This window comes from Typopeltis vanoorti, chromosome 24 (assembly GCF_054136105.1).
Source record: "Typopeltis vanoorti isolate ZY-2024b chromosome 24, IOZ_Tvanoo_1.0, whole genome shotgun sequence".
In the NCBI taxonomy this organism is placed as follows: Eukaryota; Metazoa; Arthropoda; class Arachnida; order Uropygi; family Thelyphonidae; genus Typopeltis; species Typopeltis vanoorti.
This window is the reverse complement of record NC_143572.1, coordinates 11,430,357-11,446,422: the sequence shown is the minus strand read 5'-3', so window position 1 is coordinate 11,446,422 and position 16,066 is coordinate 11,430,357. Positions and strand designations below refer to the sequence as shown.

Genomic DNA, 16,066 nt, shown 5'->3' with positions numbered 1-16,066 from the left:
TGGATTGATGGAGTTTGGTATTTGAATCACGTTTAAATCTGTCTGAACTGGAACATTTCAATGGCAAAATTAGGAAAAACAAAATTACGTCTGTAATCAAGGTTGTTGTGTTTCACAAAATGCACAAGTCCAACCGTGCGTAAGTTATTTCAGGATCTGGGCTTTACAGATTTCCTTAAAATTCTTCATTTGGAATCCTTACAAAGAACTTGTCCGTCCATCGATTTCAATATTTATTTCGGTAAAGTCATTTGCAAAACCACAAAGCGTGTCAAAATTATATATTGCAAGAAATCTTCAAGTTTAATAAACTTTAGACAGACTATGTGCAGAAACATGTCAATTTTCGTTTCACTCAAGTAGTTTATTGTGGGAAAATTAGGCATAACAAATCAATTCAATCAAATCAGTGAAGGTGAGTTAGCTATCTCATACGAAGGTAGCAGGGATTTTTCGGCCTGGAGAGTTTTTCATCCTGCATGCAAGCAAATCGCCCAGAGAACACACGCAATTTACAGACAACAATACTATTTGTGTGCAGTAGAATGAAAATAAAATGCATAAATAGTTGTCTGGATTTGATAAGGGTAGCAAAAGTGCATTATGAGCAGCAGTTAGCTAAAGCGGCCAAAAAAATAAAAAATAATAAATAAATAAATAAATAAAACCCTAAGGAGTTTTTTTGATATGCGGCCAGAAGAAGAAAGAATGATTATGGTAGGATGGGATTGATTAGTGAAAACGGAGGAATGATAACCTCTGCGGAAGATATAGTTCAGATATTTAATGAGCAATTTATAAATGTATTTCATTCTTATGAATATGGCATCATTCAGAACTTGAAAGCAGTGGAAAAGAAGGAGGAGGAGGAGGAGGAGGAACTGTTAGTAAGTGAACAGGAAGCATATGAAGAATTGAATAGACTTGATGTAAACAAGGTTGTGGGACGTGATGCTATTTCGCCACGTGTTTTGAGGGAATGTTGCAGAGAGTAAACAACTTTTACATATCTTTTCGACATGAGTCTTTCACTGGGTCAACTTCCAAAGAGTGGAAATATGGTAACATTTTTCCAATTCATAAGGAGGTGATAAGAGTAGGGCTTTAAATTATAGACCCGTCTATGTTTCTGAAATTGTCGTTAAGGTGTTAGAGAAGTTAGTTAGGACCAAGATTCAGAATTAAGTTGACAACAGAAAAATACTCTTTGGCGGCCAGCATGAATTTACTAAAGGAAGATCGTGCTTTAGCAATCTGCTTACTTTTTATAATAAAGTGCCAAATGCATTGGATAAGGGTGTTGTATATACAGTGGTATATTTAGATTTTGCAAAGGCGTTTGATAAATTGCCACATGACAAACTGGTAATTAAATTGAAACGGATGGGGCTAAACAGTAAATTAGTTTGCTGGATTGGAGATTGGCTGTCTGATATGTATTAGCGAGCTGTCTATGGAGGAGCGATATCCCAGAAGAAGTGTATGCCAAAGGTCTATTTTAGGTCCATAATTTGTATGTAAATATTTGGAGAGGTCTGAATGGTGATATGCAGTTGTTTGCAGATGATGTAAAGATTTAAGGACTTGAATACACTGACTGAATGGGTAAATGAGTGGGGATATCAAATTCAATGTTGCTAAGTGTACGGTTTTGAAATTTGGGAAGCAGAGATGGGATGTAGAGCACACAATCGGTGGAAATATCTTGGAAGAGGTAAAGGAGATGAGAGATCTGGGAGTGATTGTTGACAAGGACCTAAAAATTTGGGGGAGCATGTTACTAAAATTGTGAGGACAACGCAGCGGATAATGGGAATGATGCGGCGGGCACTGACTTGTAGAAGTAAGGATGTTATGGTTCCCTTGTATAAGGCTTTGATCAGGCTACATATGGATTGCTGTGCATAGATTTGGTCACTTGGTTTTCAAAAAGATGATGATGTATTGGAAAACGTTCAGAAACGATTGACTAAAGTGGTTTCTAGTTTCTGGAATGTTCAGTATGAAGACAGATTGATAAAATGCAATTTGCAGAAATTGGTGGATAGAAGGAGGAGAGGGGTTATGATCGAGACATATAAGCTGTTAAGAGGTTATTACCAGATTAATGTCGGGGAGGTTTTGCACAGAATGGGAAAAGATAGGAAGAGAACAAGAGGTCATTCCTGGAAGCTGTAAGGAGAGTGTGAGCAAGGGGGGGGGGGTGAGGAGCAGGTGTTTTGCATAGAGAGTGATGAGTGATTGAAATGCATTGCCCGAGAGTGTGGTGAGCGCAGAGACAGTGAACATATTTAAGGCGGAGTATAAACTGTGTGTATAACAGTGGACCTCCCAGACTCCATGGAGGTTATGATGATGATGATGATGATAATAATAATAATAAGTTATAGTGATTTTATGATACGTCGAAGTTTTGGCTTATGTTCTCTAGTCATAGGGAACGTAATTTTGCCTGAAAAATGGTCTGATTGAAACCAAAATTGAAATGACTGGCTAAATTTTAATATAGGCAATAAATATTGCATTTGATTAATTTCCATATAGTCACTGAGAATTATTACATTACTTTGAACATTTAGCCAATTGTCGTCATTAAAAACGATCTGATTAAGGACAAAATTTAAACCACAAGAACATCCTCGTTTATCTTCTTATATCTAAACTGTTATTAAATTGTAACCAGTCAGGGAGAAATTATTGCAAAATATAATTTCTACACTGTGTGTGTGTGCGCGCCTTAACAAATGGTTCGACCGTAACAAAAATTAGAATGCTCCACGTTATGTGAGGATTACAAACATCAGATCCGAATGAAATATGTCAAGCCAGGGGTCTGGCTTGACATATTTCATTATATTCCATATTTCTCCTGGAATAACTTGCATATGAAATGCAAAAGGAACCTAATAGATTCCGCAGTTTACGAAATACAGATGATGACGATCCTCTAACTCATTTTTTATTCTTCAAAAGGAGTAAGTGAGACTCACGTATTTTGTGGAACTCACAGAACATTTTTCTACCTTTTGTCCTTAAAATTGTTTTCCCATGACATTTGCTTAGCTACTTTTCCGCACAGTTTAGTTTAGTTTTTCCTTTATTCTCTAAAACGCATCTGCTGACTTACTTGACAGGAAATTTCGTATAATTTCTTCTTCTTCTCAACAGGACTGTCTATTTAACTTCTTCAGTTCAGTCTCTGATCCTGGTTTTCCCTTTCAGTCCTTTCCGACCGTAGGTGACTTTGTAGGCATTGCCCACAAACTGGTAAGATTAGTTCACCATTGCTTTCCCCAACCCTCTCCCCAATTTTATCCGGACTCAGGACGGCATATGGCTGAGACGTATTCATGACTGTAATCCATGTGTGTTCACGGGGCCGGTTTGCCTGTTCTGGGGTACGAAAAACCCCAGTTTCCGGGTGGAAAAAAACACTACCACCGTATGAGACCGGTTAACTCACCTTTAGTTGAAAGAGACCAGATAAAGGTTCCTCACGTCAATGATGGGAATCGAACCCAGTTCTTTCCGACCAAAGGGCTTCGTCTATACCGACTGAGCTACGGAGGCTTTAATCTGTGATTACTGTGTCTAAATAACTATTTTTTTTTTTTTAATCTGTTCCAATTTGTTTCCTTCCATTTCAAAATTAAGTTCTTCTCCATTTGCCTATTGCCATTGTTTTGGTTTTACTAAAATTTATTTGCATTGCATAGTCTTTACTGTTTTTATGTAGGATTTCCATCAAGTATTTGAAGATTTCCTTATTATCTGCTATATCATCTGTATATTTTATGTGATGTAAGTTTTGTCCATCAACAGTTAGTCTCATGTTTTCTGGAATATACTCTTTTTATGAGTTCTTCCAGGCACAGTTTAAACAAATACGGTGAAAAAAGCAAAACCATCCTTGAATGATACTTCTCTCAACTGGTATTTCAGAAGTTCAAATGCTCCAAAGTTTATTGTTACCATGATATTTTTATAGTTACTGGAGTAACTATATGTTGAGTATTTTTCCTCTCTTATTTTTGTTCTAACATTTCAAACAATTTATTTATGCTTATTGAGGCAAATGGCTGTTTAAAGCATGTAAAAAAGCAAAAAGAAAGTCGTGAAAAAATTTCACAGGCAAACTTGGTTTGCTTACACTTGGATAAAGGATTAAACAAGAATAATTTCTTGGCATTTTTAAATAAAGATTTCTGGGTGGGGAGCTTCTTACATCAGTTCAGCTAATTGTAAAAGAGTATAGAATGCATCAGTTGTAGATCTACCTGTTCTAAATCTCATTTGCACTTCTAAATAGTGCTCATAAATTACTTTAATTCTGTTTTGTATAATTCTAATAAATAATTTCTCTGTGTGACTTAATAAAGTTATTGGCCTATAATTTGCATATCCCTGTATACAGCCTGTTTTATGTATGAGAATTATTCTTCTCAATTACCAGTCATTAGGAATTTCTCCAGAATTTAAGACTTGGTTGAATAACTGCGCTAAATAATGCTTCGTTATTTCTCCCCAATACTTCCAAAACTCTATGAGTATTTCATCTCTACCTCAAGCTTTAACTGTTTTTACCTATACTGTATATATAGATTCACCAACTGAAAGTCCAATGTAATTAGGATGGTACGTTGCATTTTTTGATTAAAGTAATTATGAATATCTTTTCATGCAGTACTATTATAAGATCCTGTATACTCCCCCCCCCCCCCGAGGGTATATATCAGGAATTTGATGAAGATGAATATCTTATTCCGGTTTACTGCCTTATATATATATATCATACTAATGAAATCAAGGATTCAGGAATCAGGCTATCAACTGCTTTCTAAAACTCTAGAATTTACGAGTACTTCCATTCTCTTTTTGGGAAATAAAAAGCATAGAGGATTTCCTTTTATTATAATATATTTTTAAAGTTTATAACAAAGTTGTTATTATCATCATGACATGATAAGCAGTATTAATAAATATTGCTGGCTTATCACATATACTATACTATAGATTTTTTTTATCTACTAGTCTTTTAGTTCATAATCTTTTTATTCTATTTTGCTTTTGTTTTATTACTGTTATTTTATATTTCCAGGTACATTTATTGGTTCTTCACTTTCCGTATAATTTTCAACCTAATACTATTTTCGGCCTTATTATTAATTAAGCGCAGTACTAAATATAAAAATAAGTGCCTCCTTGTAAGTACTAATCTGAAAGTACTAAAAGTATGCAATCATATTTTTCTTCAGAATGTTCAAGTATATTTTCTGGTCAGTATTCTTTTTAAAATAAATTTTAATCAGTAAATAGCAACTGATTTTTAACTTTACTGGTTAGTTATATGGCAGCAGCTCCATTTCTACCAAGCTTTGCTGTTACATTTTATAATGAAATCACCGGAGTTCCATTAAAGTAAGTTTCATAAATTTAAAACTATTGTCATTTTGATATATATGGACCCTTCTTCTATATTCTTTATTTATATATTGTCACTATATTGAAAATAAATAAATAAATAAATATTCTGATGCAGTTCCCCAAAGGGTGATACTTTTCTAGTATTAACTTCTTGGAAATTAGCATTTCCCCGATCAGTTTTTATCATCGGAGAAACTGAATGCACCATCTGTAGAGTACTATGTGGATGATAATGATGATGATGATAATAATTTTTTTTTTTTTAAACATTTTATTATGTCTCGGTATAAGTTACATACAATAATAATATTTACAGTATTTACAATAAGGATTATACAGAATTTTTTTTTTTTTATGTCTCAGATGAATTGCATACATAGTTGCTGTAGTAATTATATGTATATAATATTTATAACGCATTACAAGTGTGTATAACAGATACTTGCAAGTTAGTAATTTTCTTCCTCGAAGCTTAGCAGAGCTTATCTGAGGAAGATAATAGATGACAGAGGGTGGTGGTTTCATGGTTGTGTTCCTATACTGGTCACAAGCCAGGTGTTGATTTTACTGTTTGTTGGTACGTGCTTGAAAGACTTCGACTGCTATTACAGTTTAACTTTTATTTATTTATTTTTTTTGTGCAAATAGGGTTGGATTTAGACATGGTGTGTTTGTTACTTTGCGTTCTTGTAGATTTTGAGAGGGGGGGTTGTCATAGGTTTGTGTGTGTGTGTATGTGTGGTGGGAGAGAGAGAAACAAGAATTGCTCTAATTTTCATTCTCGCTATAATATTTATAGCGAGAATGAAAATGTTCCTAGGTTTCTGTTGTCGAACGGCAGTTTGTTTATCATGTCAGGTACGTAGAAGTTTCGGGTGGCTTTGCCGTAGTGATTGTTGTACTTTTATGTTATGTAGTTTGTCGACTGTGGTCTTGTTATTTGATATGTTGTTCTGGTTACTCTATGTGTTGGGCTGTAGTAGTGTTTTAACATGACTGTGTAGTGGCGTAAGTGTTTCACCTTAAATATTTTGTGTTTTGTCCGTGCTTCCTGCATAAGAGTGGGTTGTTCCCAGAATATCAGTTTTATCTATATTATTATAATAATATAGATAAATATATATATATAGATATATATATATATATATAATAATAATAATAATAATAATAATAATAATAATAATAAATACTCAAAGCATTTTCATTCCACAAAGGGAGAAAGCAACACTGTTAAGCACTAACGTTTGGAAAATGGGATGCAGCTATGTCCACATTTCATCTCTGCCGTATTTCAGTGCATTCTTACGGCATAGAAGGTAGGAGGTAACGTTCGTAATTCGAACTACTACTATTGTATGAATTAATCGATTGTATCTGTTGTTCTAGGTTTGTGGAATAACCGGAGTTTTTTCTTCCAGGAGAAAAATCCTACTTTAAAAATATATGTTTTTAAGTAAATTAAAATAATATAGATCCTTCATTACGTTACTATAAAAGGTCATTTAATAATTAACTTTATAGATCCTTCATTGCGTTACAATAAAAGGTCATTTAATAATTAACTGTATGTTATTCAATAGTGGTACGTGCAATAAATATCTGAAGATCTTAAGATCGGCTCAAAAAAACCTGGAGAAAGTTCCTCTAGGCGTTGACTGAAATCTAACTATAGGTCTTTCGACTGCTAATCTAATGTCAGAAAAGTTCCGAAGAGGCCGTTGCAAGTACTCATATTTTTCAATAACATCTAAATATAAGAGTTGATAAAAAAATATTTTATAGGTTAATTTTATTTTTACCTAAAAGTTGCGGATGATGCTCTGCATCTGTTCTAATTATCTATGATATCGGTTTTCTTATCGTTTCGTACGGATTATTTTCTGTACGCTTTGAAGTATGCATTACCATTTTGTTGTTTCGTTTATACGTCGTCTAAAATGTGCGAAGATTTATTATTTTTTTTATTTCTACTGGAAATTTAACTGATTTTTTTTTTTTAATTTTAATAAAATTCCCATCACCCAAGAAAGATCGTACTAATATTACCCGACGAGCTAGATGTTAAGTAATCCAGGAAACTCTGTTCCAGAGACTAAACAGCGTTTTTTCAGGCCATTTCAGTTTAGTTCAAACGTGGTGGTCTAATAGTGATCGATGATAATCATCAACCTCTTAAAAATGTTCACGAATATCCAAAATCCTGGATTCAAAACCCACCAGCTAAGTGAAAACTCAAACAAGCAAATTCAGGCTTTTAGTTATAAGGCCAAACTAGAAAGATATCATTCGATAAAATTAAATCAGCGTTTTGTTTTTTAGACTATAGTTTTAAGATTTTTCAAAATATTCCATAGATTAAAGTACACCGAAAGAGTAGCAATACCTTGCCATTATTTTAGTCTGTTCATAGAAACCCTCGTAAACGAAGGAGCCAGTGCTTAAATAGTTGAACGTAGTATCGGTTGGAATGCTGCAAAGAAATCTAAAGCATCGTCCGTGTGACGTTTGTGCAATATTTACATTGATAAGGAAATATTTTTGATACTAATGTTCTTCGGCTTTTCAAATGATACCTTTGGAAGGCTTTATGTTAAGAATTCTATTATCCAGTATAACCGGAGACTAATTTTGACAATACCTGACTGGATTACACGTGGAATCTTTTCTACACTATGGACCTTGGTATGAGCGTGTATTTTGGGAAGGCCACATAACCATAAAATTAATCGATATTTAGAAACTAATCGTATTTTGACTCTGACCATATATTACCATTTTATTTTTCTAATTGATGGCCATGTTTAATCTCCTTTTAGTTTCCTGTAAATGTTGGAATCGCTGAATAAGATAGTTATTTTTCAACTGGTTTTTATTAAGTCTTGACGCGTTCACTTTGTCACATAGAAGTCATGTAAAAATATAATTATCGAGGGCTTTTCATTTCTTCAATAGGAGTCGGCAATAAGTCCTAACGTTTCCGAAATTGGTAGGAGCCAGTGTGCACCTTTCTCCATGGCCACATTTTAATATATTTTCAGCACAGTGTCAGATTCATTGCGAAAGACGATGCTCCTAATCCTAGAATTTTTGTTTGTACTCGCGTATGTTCTACGATGTTTATTTTGCTGAACTGCTACTGGATTAAAATCCAGCGTTTCTTCCAGTAGTGAAAAACTTACTTACCTGCGTTTGACTCTGAAATCAGCTGAAAACAAAGAGCTAGAAACAGTTTCTCCAATTGACTAGAATAGAACTGGATTTGAATAATTCGTCTGCAAATTTATCATCATGAAATTTACCGTGGGAGGCCTACTAAGGATATTGTGAGATTGTTATATCTTTATTTAAAAAAAAAAAAAAATCGCAAAAACAGTCTGACAATTTGATTAAATTCGAATTGTCTGAATACGTTCATGTATAACTAGGGATGTTACTGTCGTTCTAATCTTCAAAATAATTTATTAGAATAAATAAATTTCTTTGCTCTCTCTCTCTCTCTCTCCCAACTCGAACTCTAATGAGTCTCAAAGTTCGTCATATAGAATGGAATGGAAGTATTGCGCCATACGCAACCCAAACAAGCACCAGACGATAACACAAGAAACTATGACCTAGAGGCAGCCTGTGCCAGGAATAAGGAGACATTGTATTCCACACTCCCACGAGTATGTACACGAACCAATAGCATTGTGTTGTCATCTTTTTTATTTATTTATTTATTTTATTCCTGATTATCGACATCGTTCATACTTGCCGGTATGATTTGACGAATTTATCACGAATTTATCATTGTTCTCGTGTTGTAAATATAGGTTATAAATGAATTTCAAATTGTGGATAAATCTGACCCCGTTCCACTTAAAAGCAAATGCCCTTATTACGGGAAACAGCTACAGTTGCTTTGGTTTTTGGGGTCTGATTAAGTGCAAGTGACCTTCAAAAGCATGACATCAGAGAAATAAGAAAGGGTTCACTGTTCAATCAAGAAACCTAACATACTTTTCTTATCCTATAGATTGGAAATGTATCACATGACGTGTGGCGTTACATTCTTTTTTATTATTACTTATCAACAAAATCTGTTGTTTTTATGCATTAACTATTTACTTGGTGACAGTCTAACAGCGAAAAACTATTCCGCGGAAAGATTATTCATTCAAATCTTACTCTTATCATAAAAACTTGTAGAATTGTTTCCAGACAGTTAATACACGCAAACCATTAAATAAAAAAAAAAAATTCTAGATTTAAAATTTAATTGCTTTTAATGTATTTACTGATCAAATTTGCTGACTCGTTCCATACTCAAATATCATTAACAAATAGAGAGAGAGAGAGAGAGAGACTGATGTGGATATTCTACTAATTCCTTCTAAAGATAATTCTCACTGCAGAGAATATTAACATAAGTATTAAAGAGAAGCTAATTTTAAAATCTCTAGCCTAGTATACAAATTAGAAGCAAAGACATTGGCTAAACTCTTTTTACGCATCAAAGGCTTTGTAATGTCAACGCCAAGTGAACCCCAGGAAGTTTGTAATTCCAGGTGCACAACACATGCACTCCCTCACTCTCGCCTACTTTACCACTTCGGCTATATTTGCTCTCTAAATGGATTAGGGTTAAAATACGAAAACACTGGTGGTAGTGTCCTTCTCCTACAGACTGTTCAGAGGAATGACACGTGCAGAGCGACATTCGCCTCAGTAATTCCCTTCTTACTGAAGAAACCATCTGAAACTATTCCTCATCATTTTCCTTTCCCTTCTCTTTTTTTTTTTTAATATCCAGCTTTCTCAATTTCAAATTTCTACCTCGATCCTTATATTCTGATATATATTGAACTTAAATTACATTAAGTAAATAGGATACCCATAAGCATTTATTATAGCGTATTGTACAGTCACTCACGGAATGCAAATTCCTCAGAAAGTAGCTAAAAATGCATAAATTTCCTTTTGAGCGAGTTCTGTTTTAGGACTGTGGCTTTAGTGTTGATTGTTTTGCGAGTGCTTCAGATTTTCCTCCAAGACAGAAGCATGAATCCAATCACTAATTTTTGCATATATATATATATATAATGACGCTAGCTATAAAAATATAGGGTTACATTTGGTTAATTGACGAAATATGGAATGCTATATATATATATATATATATATATATATCATTCAAACATAATTATTTTACATTTCAAAGTACAACTGCAGTTAATATTATTTGCACATAGTACGGAAATATATTGAAGTATAATTCATTGATACGTTCCAAATATAAATAAAAATGTTCGGTACAGAATTAATTAATAACATAAATATCCATCTTCCTCAGTCATATGTCCATATCTAGAAGTCAGTGACATTTTTCTCCTCTCTAAGATGAAACTGAATACCGCAAACCTTTTACCAAGAAAAGTATTTATTGGTTAAATCAACTGCCTATGATGATTATTTGGTAATTTGGTTGACGCTAGCTATAAAAATATAGGGTTACATTTGGTTAATTGACGAAATATGGAATTATGTTTCCGGTTATTCCAATAACAGTTCCCACCAAACATTAAAACAAAACTAGTGATTTTTATTTGGCAGTTTGTTGACATATTAATAAAACTACCAGTTTTCCTCCCACACACACACTTTCATTTGTATTGCAACTTCTGTAGTAGCTGCTCGATGGCAACTGAACGTGAGGTAACCATAGATAGGAGACATACCTTTATCTTTGTTGCCTATTCATCATGTTCAGAGTGTTTTTCTTTAACAGCGTGGCAGATGTGAAGTGAGGACGTTATCTTATTAAGAGGCCTGTAGGTCATTGCTACTCAAAGTTATGCACGACCAAGAATACCAGGCCTCTTAACCATGCTTCTCTTTACCCATAGTAGATCTGAAGTCTGAGAAAGAAACAAAACGTGAAAGACGATATATACAGAATAATAGCAATGATTCCAAGCCTTTGTTATGATTTTTGCAAATTTATGATTTAGTTAATCCAATTTTTGTGGACTAATTTCTTCAATAATGGAACTTAAAAATTTATGTGTGCGTGTGTAGCCTCTTTTGAAGCATGGTTTCCTCTTTAAAAAATTAAGAGGATACTTAAAGCCTTCACCTACATAAACCAAATCTATAGTGAAGAATCCTTCTTTATTGATACCTCACCAATTTTACCAAGAACTCTTCCAGTAAATAAAATAAAATAAAATACATGTTACATTAAAGTTCAACTCGCAGGGATAGACGCACAAGATCAACAATATATTAAAACTTTTATGTAATAAATTGCATCTGTTCTAAGTACTGAGTTTTCCTCTGCTCATTTATGCGTCAATTTTTGCAGAAGGATTGAAAAACTACTTTTAATATATAATTTGTTGTTCATTAAGAACCTATTAACCATAGTATACAACAATGAGACTATTATAACGTTTTAATAATATTTGTTCATAATATATTTATCCAATTCATACGGAGGGAAAATATATTTTATTTTCTTCATAAATGTATTTACTACACTTACAGCGACATCTATGAAAGGTCCTTCTCCGGTGGATGGAAATATACTTGGTGAGTCACACGCTTCAATGAGATTGCACTATTTAACTGTATCCAGAGAAATTAAAATATTTCACAGAGTACTCTTTTAACGAAAACACACACAACATATTTTTAATATATATATATATATATATATATTTGTATTCCCGAGCTTCTACTCGGTTGTTATGGTACATTTTCAAAATAGATATTTAATGACTTTAAACCGAGATAAAATATTAAGTTTTAATGAGAATGATACAGCTAGTTTCAGCGTTTTACAGTCTTCATCAGGTATCCACTGAAGGTAGTAACACAATAATAAAAATTGAAATTACAAAAAACTGAGAATTACAGGCAAAAAATGCAATACATAATTGACATAAAAAAACGTTGTATTTGTTCTATCCAACGCGAACATTGTCTGTTGCGTGCGTGCTTGTAAGTTCTCGAGAACGCCAGTATTGAACAACTGCAGTATGGCTATCAGGGATGTTGTAACTTAAATTGCTGTTCAAATGTTCAGGATTAAGAAGGATTTCCCTGGATTCCACGATTTTCCTTTCAAACTCATCACTGCAGCGAAAAATGTTTTCAGATTTATCCCAGCAAACTGAGTGACTTTGTAGATCATCATGAGGATTGTTTGAGAAAAGAACACACACACATATATATATATATATATATATATATATATATATATATTCATCAAAGCTTGATTTGCTTCCTCAGTCTTAAGAAAAGGCTGGTTATATTCCAGTAATTCGAGCCCTACCCAAGGGCCTATGAGTTGTGGAAATATTTTCTGAAAATTAAAGCTGTGTCGAACAAAGCGGCCTTTTGCAGCTGCCCAATTTTTAATCCATCTAACTCGAATGCGTCTAGATGTTTTTTCAATGTTTTAGGGATGGCGCCTAAAGCACCTATTATTACGGGAACAACTTTCGTTTTCTTTTGCCAGATTCGTTCAACTTCGATTTGCAAATCGCGATATTTTGTAATTTTTTCATTTTCTTTGTCGTCAATCCGACTATCTCCTGGTACTGATATTTCGATAAACTTAACACCCATGTTTTTACTATATATATATATATATAATGAAAATAAGAAAAAATGACAAAAAAAAAACATATATTTCTATGTATTTCTATAGCGAGCCTCCCCCTATCCAACAAAAAAAGAAGAGAGAGAGAGAGAACGAATCCGTATCTTAGTTGAATGTGCTCATTCCTGATTGGAATATATATATATATATATATATATATATATATATATATATATATATATATATATATATATATATATATAGCTCACAGTTCATTAAATATCAAACTGATATATTTAATAGAAAACTAAAATATGTAAAATATCTTGTGCATGTTGCTTATGTTTTCATTAAAGACAACATATTTAGAATGTATGATTTGTTTTTAAAGAAATCTGATAGTGCTAAACAAGAGATTCTTAAAAATCTGGGATTCCCCAGATGTTCATAATTAAGTATATTTATTATGAATATTTTATATCAATTTTATTGTTTCTCTGGCAAATATATCAATTTTGCTAGAGGGCGCTTAAACACCAAAACAATATAGGCAACTTGATGTCAACAAAGAAAAATTAGTTACGTTTACTCACTACGGCGTGGGAGATAGCCGAACTGGATGTTGGACTAGCAGCCGGTAAACCTCCACTGAAGTGGCTCACTGTCACCAATACCGCTGTACACACTAGCAGCCAAGAAAGCGTGCAGGAAGATTCCATTATCGCATTACTGTTCTGCAGTTACTCGGCCTCTTAGGCTTAGGTATAGTCACTAAGTACACGTTAGTTATGACGTTTGCAGCGGCTGAACCTGGCTTCTTGGCGCCGTTACTTCTCGACCTCATCGCTACGTTTCTGTCGAACTTTCTCCGCGAGGATACACTCGTGAGGCTTCTTCGTTGCCCACATGTGGCGTCAGTAGTGGTGTGGAGTGTGTGTGTGTGTGTGTGTGTGTGTGTCCGTGTCCCTAACGTTCCTTGGCCCCTTACTGGCCTTCTCAGCGTTCGCTCAGTATGTAACTTAATCCTCTTGGCGAGGCTGTTTTTGGGGCGGTGACTGCAGGAAGTTGGCGGCGGTACGGATGTTATCCAAATGACTTATTAGTTTTTCTCTCTCTTATGCTTTCATTCTCCCCACCCCTTTCTCCCTCAGTCATGCATTCACACACTTCAGAGGGGAAAGAGTTCACAAATTCGCATTAGACTTACTTGGAATTCAAGAATGAAGGTCGAAAAAAAAAAAAAAGAAAGAAAAAAGAAACAACAGAAGTTTTTTTAATATACAGTATTTAAGACAGTTCAGTAATTTTATACAGTAGGGACAATTTAAAAAAAAAGAGATGCTGGAATTGTCCCAACACCTTCTTAAATCCATAAAAAAAAAAAAAAGTCATTATTTTCTTAGTGCAAAAGATTCCATAAATAAAATATAAATATTTGTTTAAAAACCATGCTATATTCGCTTTAGTGTACATCACTTCTCTACCTGTCGAAAAAAACAAAAAACTCAGGTTTACTTTGTTGTGAATGTGTATAGTAGGGATGTGTACTTCACTGCTTTGCATTTACGTAGTGCAACAAAGCATTTGTTTTAAACTCGAACTTTAGTCAACATTATGAAAAATTGCTATCAAATAAACCCACTAACGCCGTTTCATTTGCCAAAGGTAGTATACGGAACTTTTAGCTTTAACTTTTTTTTTTTTTTTTTTGTAAATCAGTTAGTAGCCAGCCTCCTCATTGATGGGGTCGAATGCATTTCTATGGCGTGCTAGACAAGAGGCGATGTTTCCTGATCAGCATAGCACGTCGTTAGGATTGGAAAGATCTGCGATCGAATCCCATTTAAGACACAAGAAACCTTTAGCTGGATTTTCAGCTAAAGGTTTAGCAAGCTTCATACAGAAATTTTTTTTAATAATTGAAATTCATGTTTTTTTGTAACGGAAACAGCCAAAAAAAGCACAATACACGCAGGCGCAGAATTAACGGAGAATATTGTTTATATTTATCGGTGCTTGAGATATTTGATTATTTAAAGCGGCAAAAATCGTTAATAGGATTTTTGATGTTTTTCTCCCGAAAACTTGTTTTTAATCTACCAATTCAGAAAAATTGACCGTAGAACTTAGTTTTTCAGGTAGCAATATGAGTCAGGGTAAGAATCGCGAGATAGCAGAAGTTGCTTACCGTAGTTCCTTGCCCCCCCCCCCGATAGATTTAAAGTAATCAGTTTCCACGAACTTGTCTTCCTTGATGGCTATGAATGTGAGATAGGCCATTGACTGGTTTCCAAAATTTGAGGCTAGTGGTAGCATAAAGCATCTCTATTCTTTCAACATAATCTTTTCATTTGTTTCTCCCCCATATTTTTCTGTTTTATTCCTTAAGAACACGATTAACAGTTTTGTTTTCTGATATCTCAGTGTTTGATATCATTTAATTTAATTTTGTATACTCTTTTAACTGATTTTAGGAATTATATTTCTGAAGTTTGTATTTTGTTTAATACTAGCTGCAGATTTTTCTCTCTTTAGTATTTGTTTCTGATCCATACAATAATGTAGGTATAACTGTATCGACTTTTGTATTTTTTCTTTCTTATTTTTATTGTTTGAGCCTTCGTAGCTCAGTCGGTATAAACGAAGCCCTTTGGTCGGAAAGACCTGGGGTCGATTCCCGTCAGCGACGTGAGGAACCTTTATCTGGTTTCTTTCGACTGAAGTTGAGTTAGCCGGTCTCTTTCGGGGTAAAAAAAAAAAACCCTACGGTGGTAGGGGTTTTTTCCCACCCCGAAACTCGGGATTTTCGTCCCAGAACAGGCAAACCGGCCCCGTAAACACGCGCATCTACAGACATAGAACACACTGGGAAGCATGGGGCTCCTTACCTTATCCTTATCCACCTTATCCTCGAGTTACGGTTGTGAAGTCCAAGAATACTTGGAAAGGCCGTGGGCGCTTAAGTGCCCGTTAGGACCATTGATAGGATAGGATATTTATTGTTTGCCTATACATGTTTCATTATTGCATGTAATGATACTTCCGAATCATTAATTT

General features: G+C 34.1%; 1 protein-coding gene across 1 annotated transcript in view; it reads right to left on the bottom strand.

The window, feature by feature from the left end:
• Positions 1 to 13,903, bottom strand: part of LOC150092927 (matrix metalloproteinase-2-like) — a 198,170-nt gene extending 184,267 nt beyond the window's left edge. Inside the window, exon 1 of the mRNA XM_090414107.1 lies at positions 13,603 to 13,903. Coding sequence (XP_090270233.1) covers positions 13,603 to 13,728 — 126 coding nt within the window. The 5' untranslated portion in view covers positions 13,729 to 13,903. The remainder of the gene's footprint in view (positions 1 to 13,602) is intronic.
• Positions 13,904 to 16,066: the final 2,163 nt, after the last annotated feature.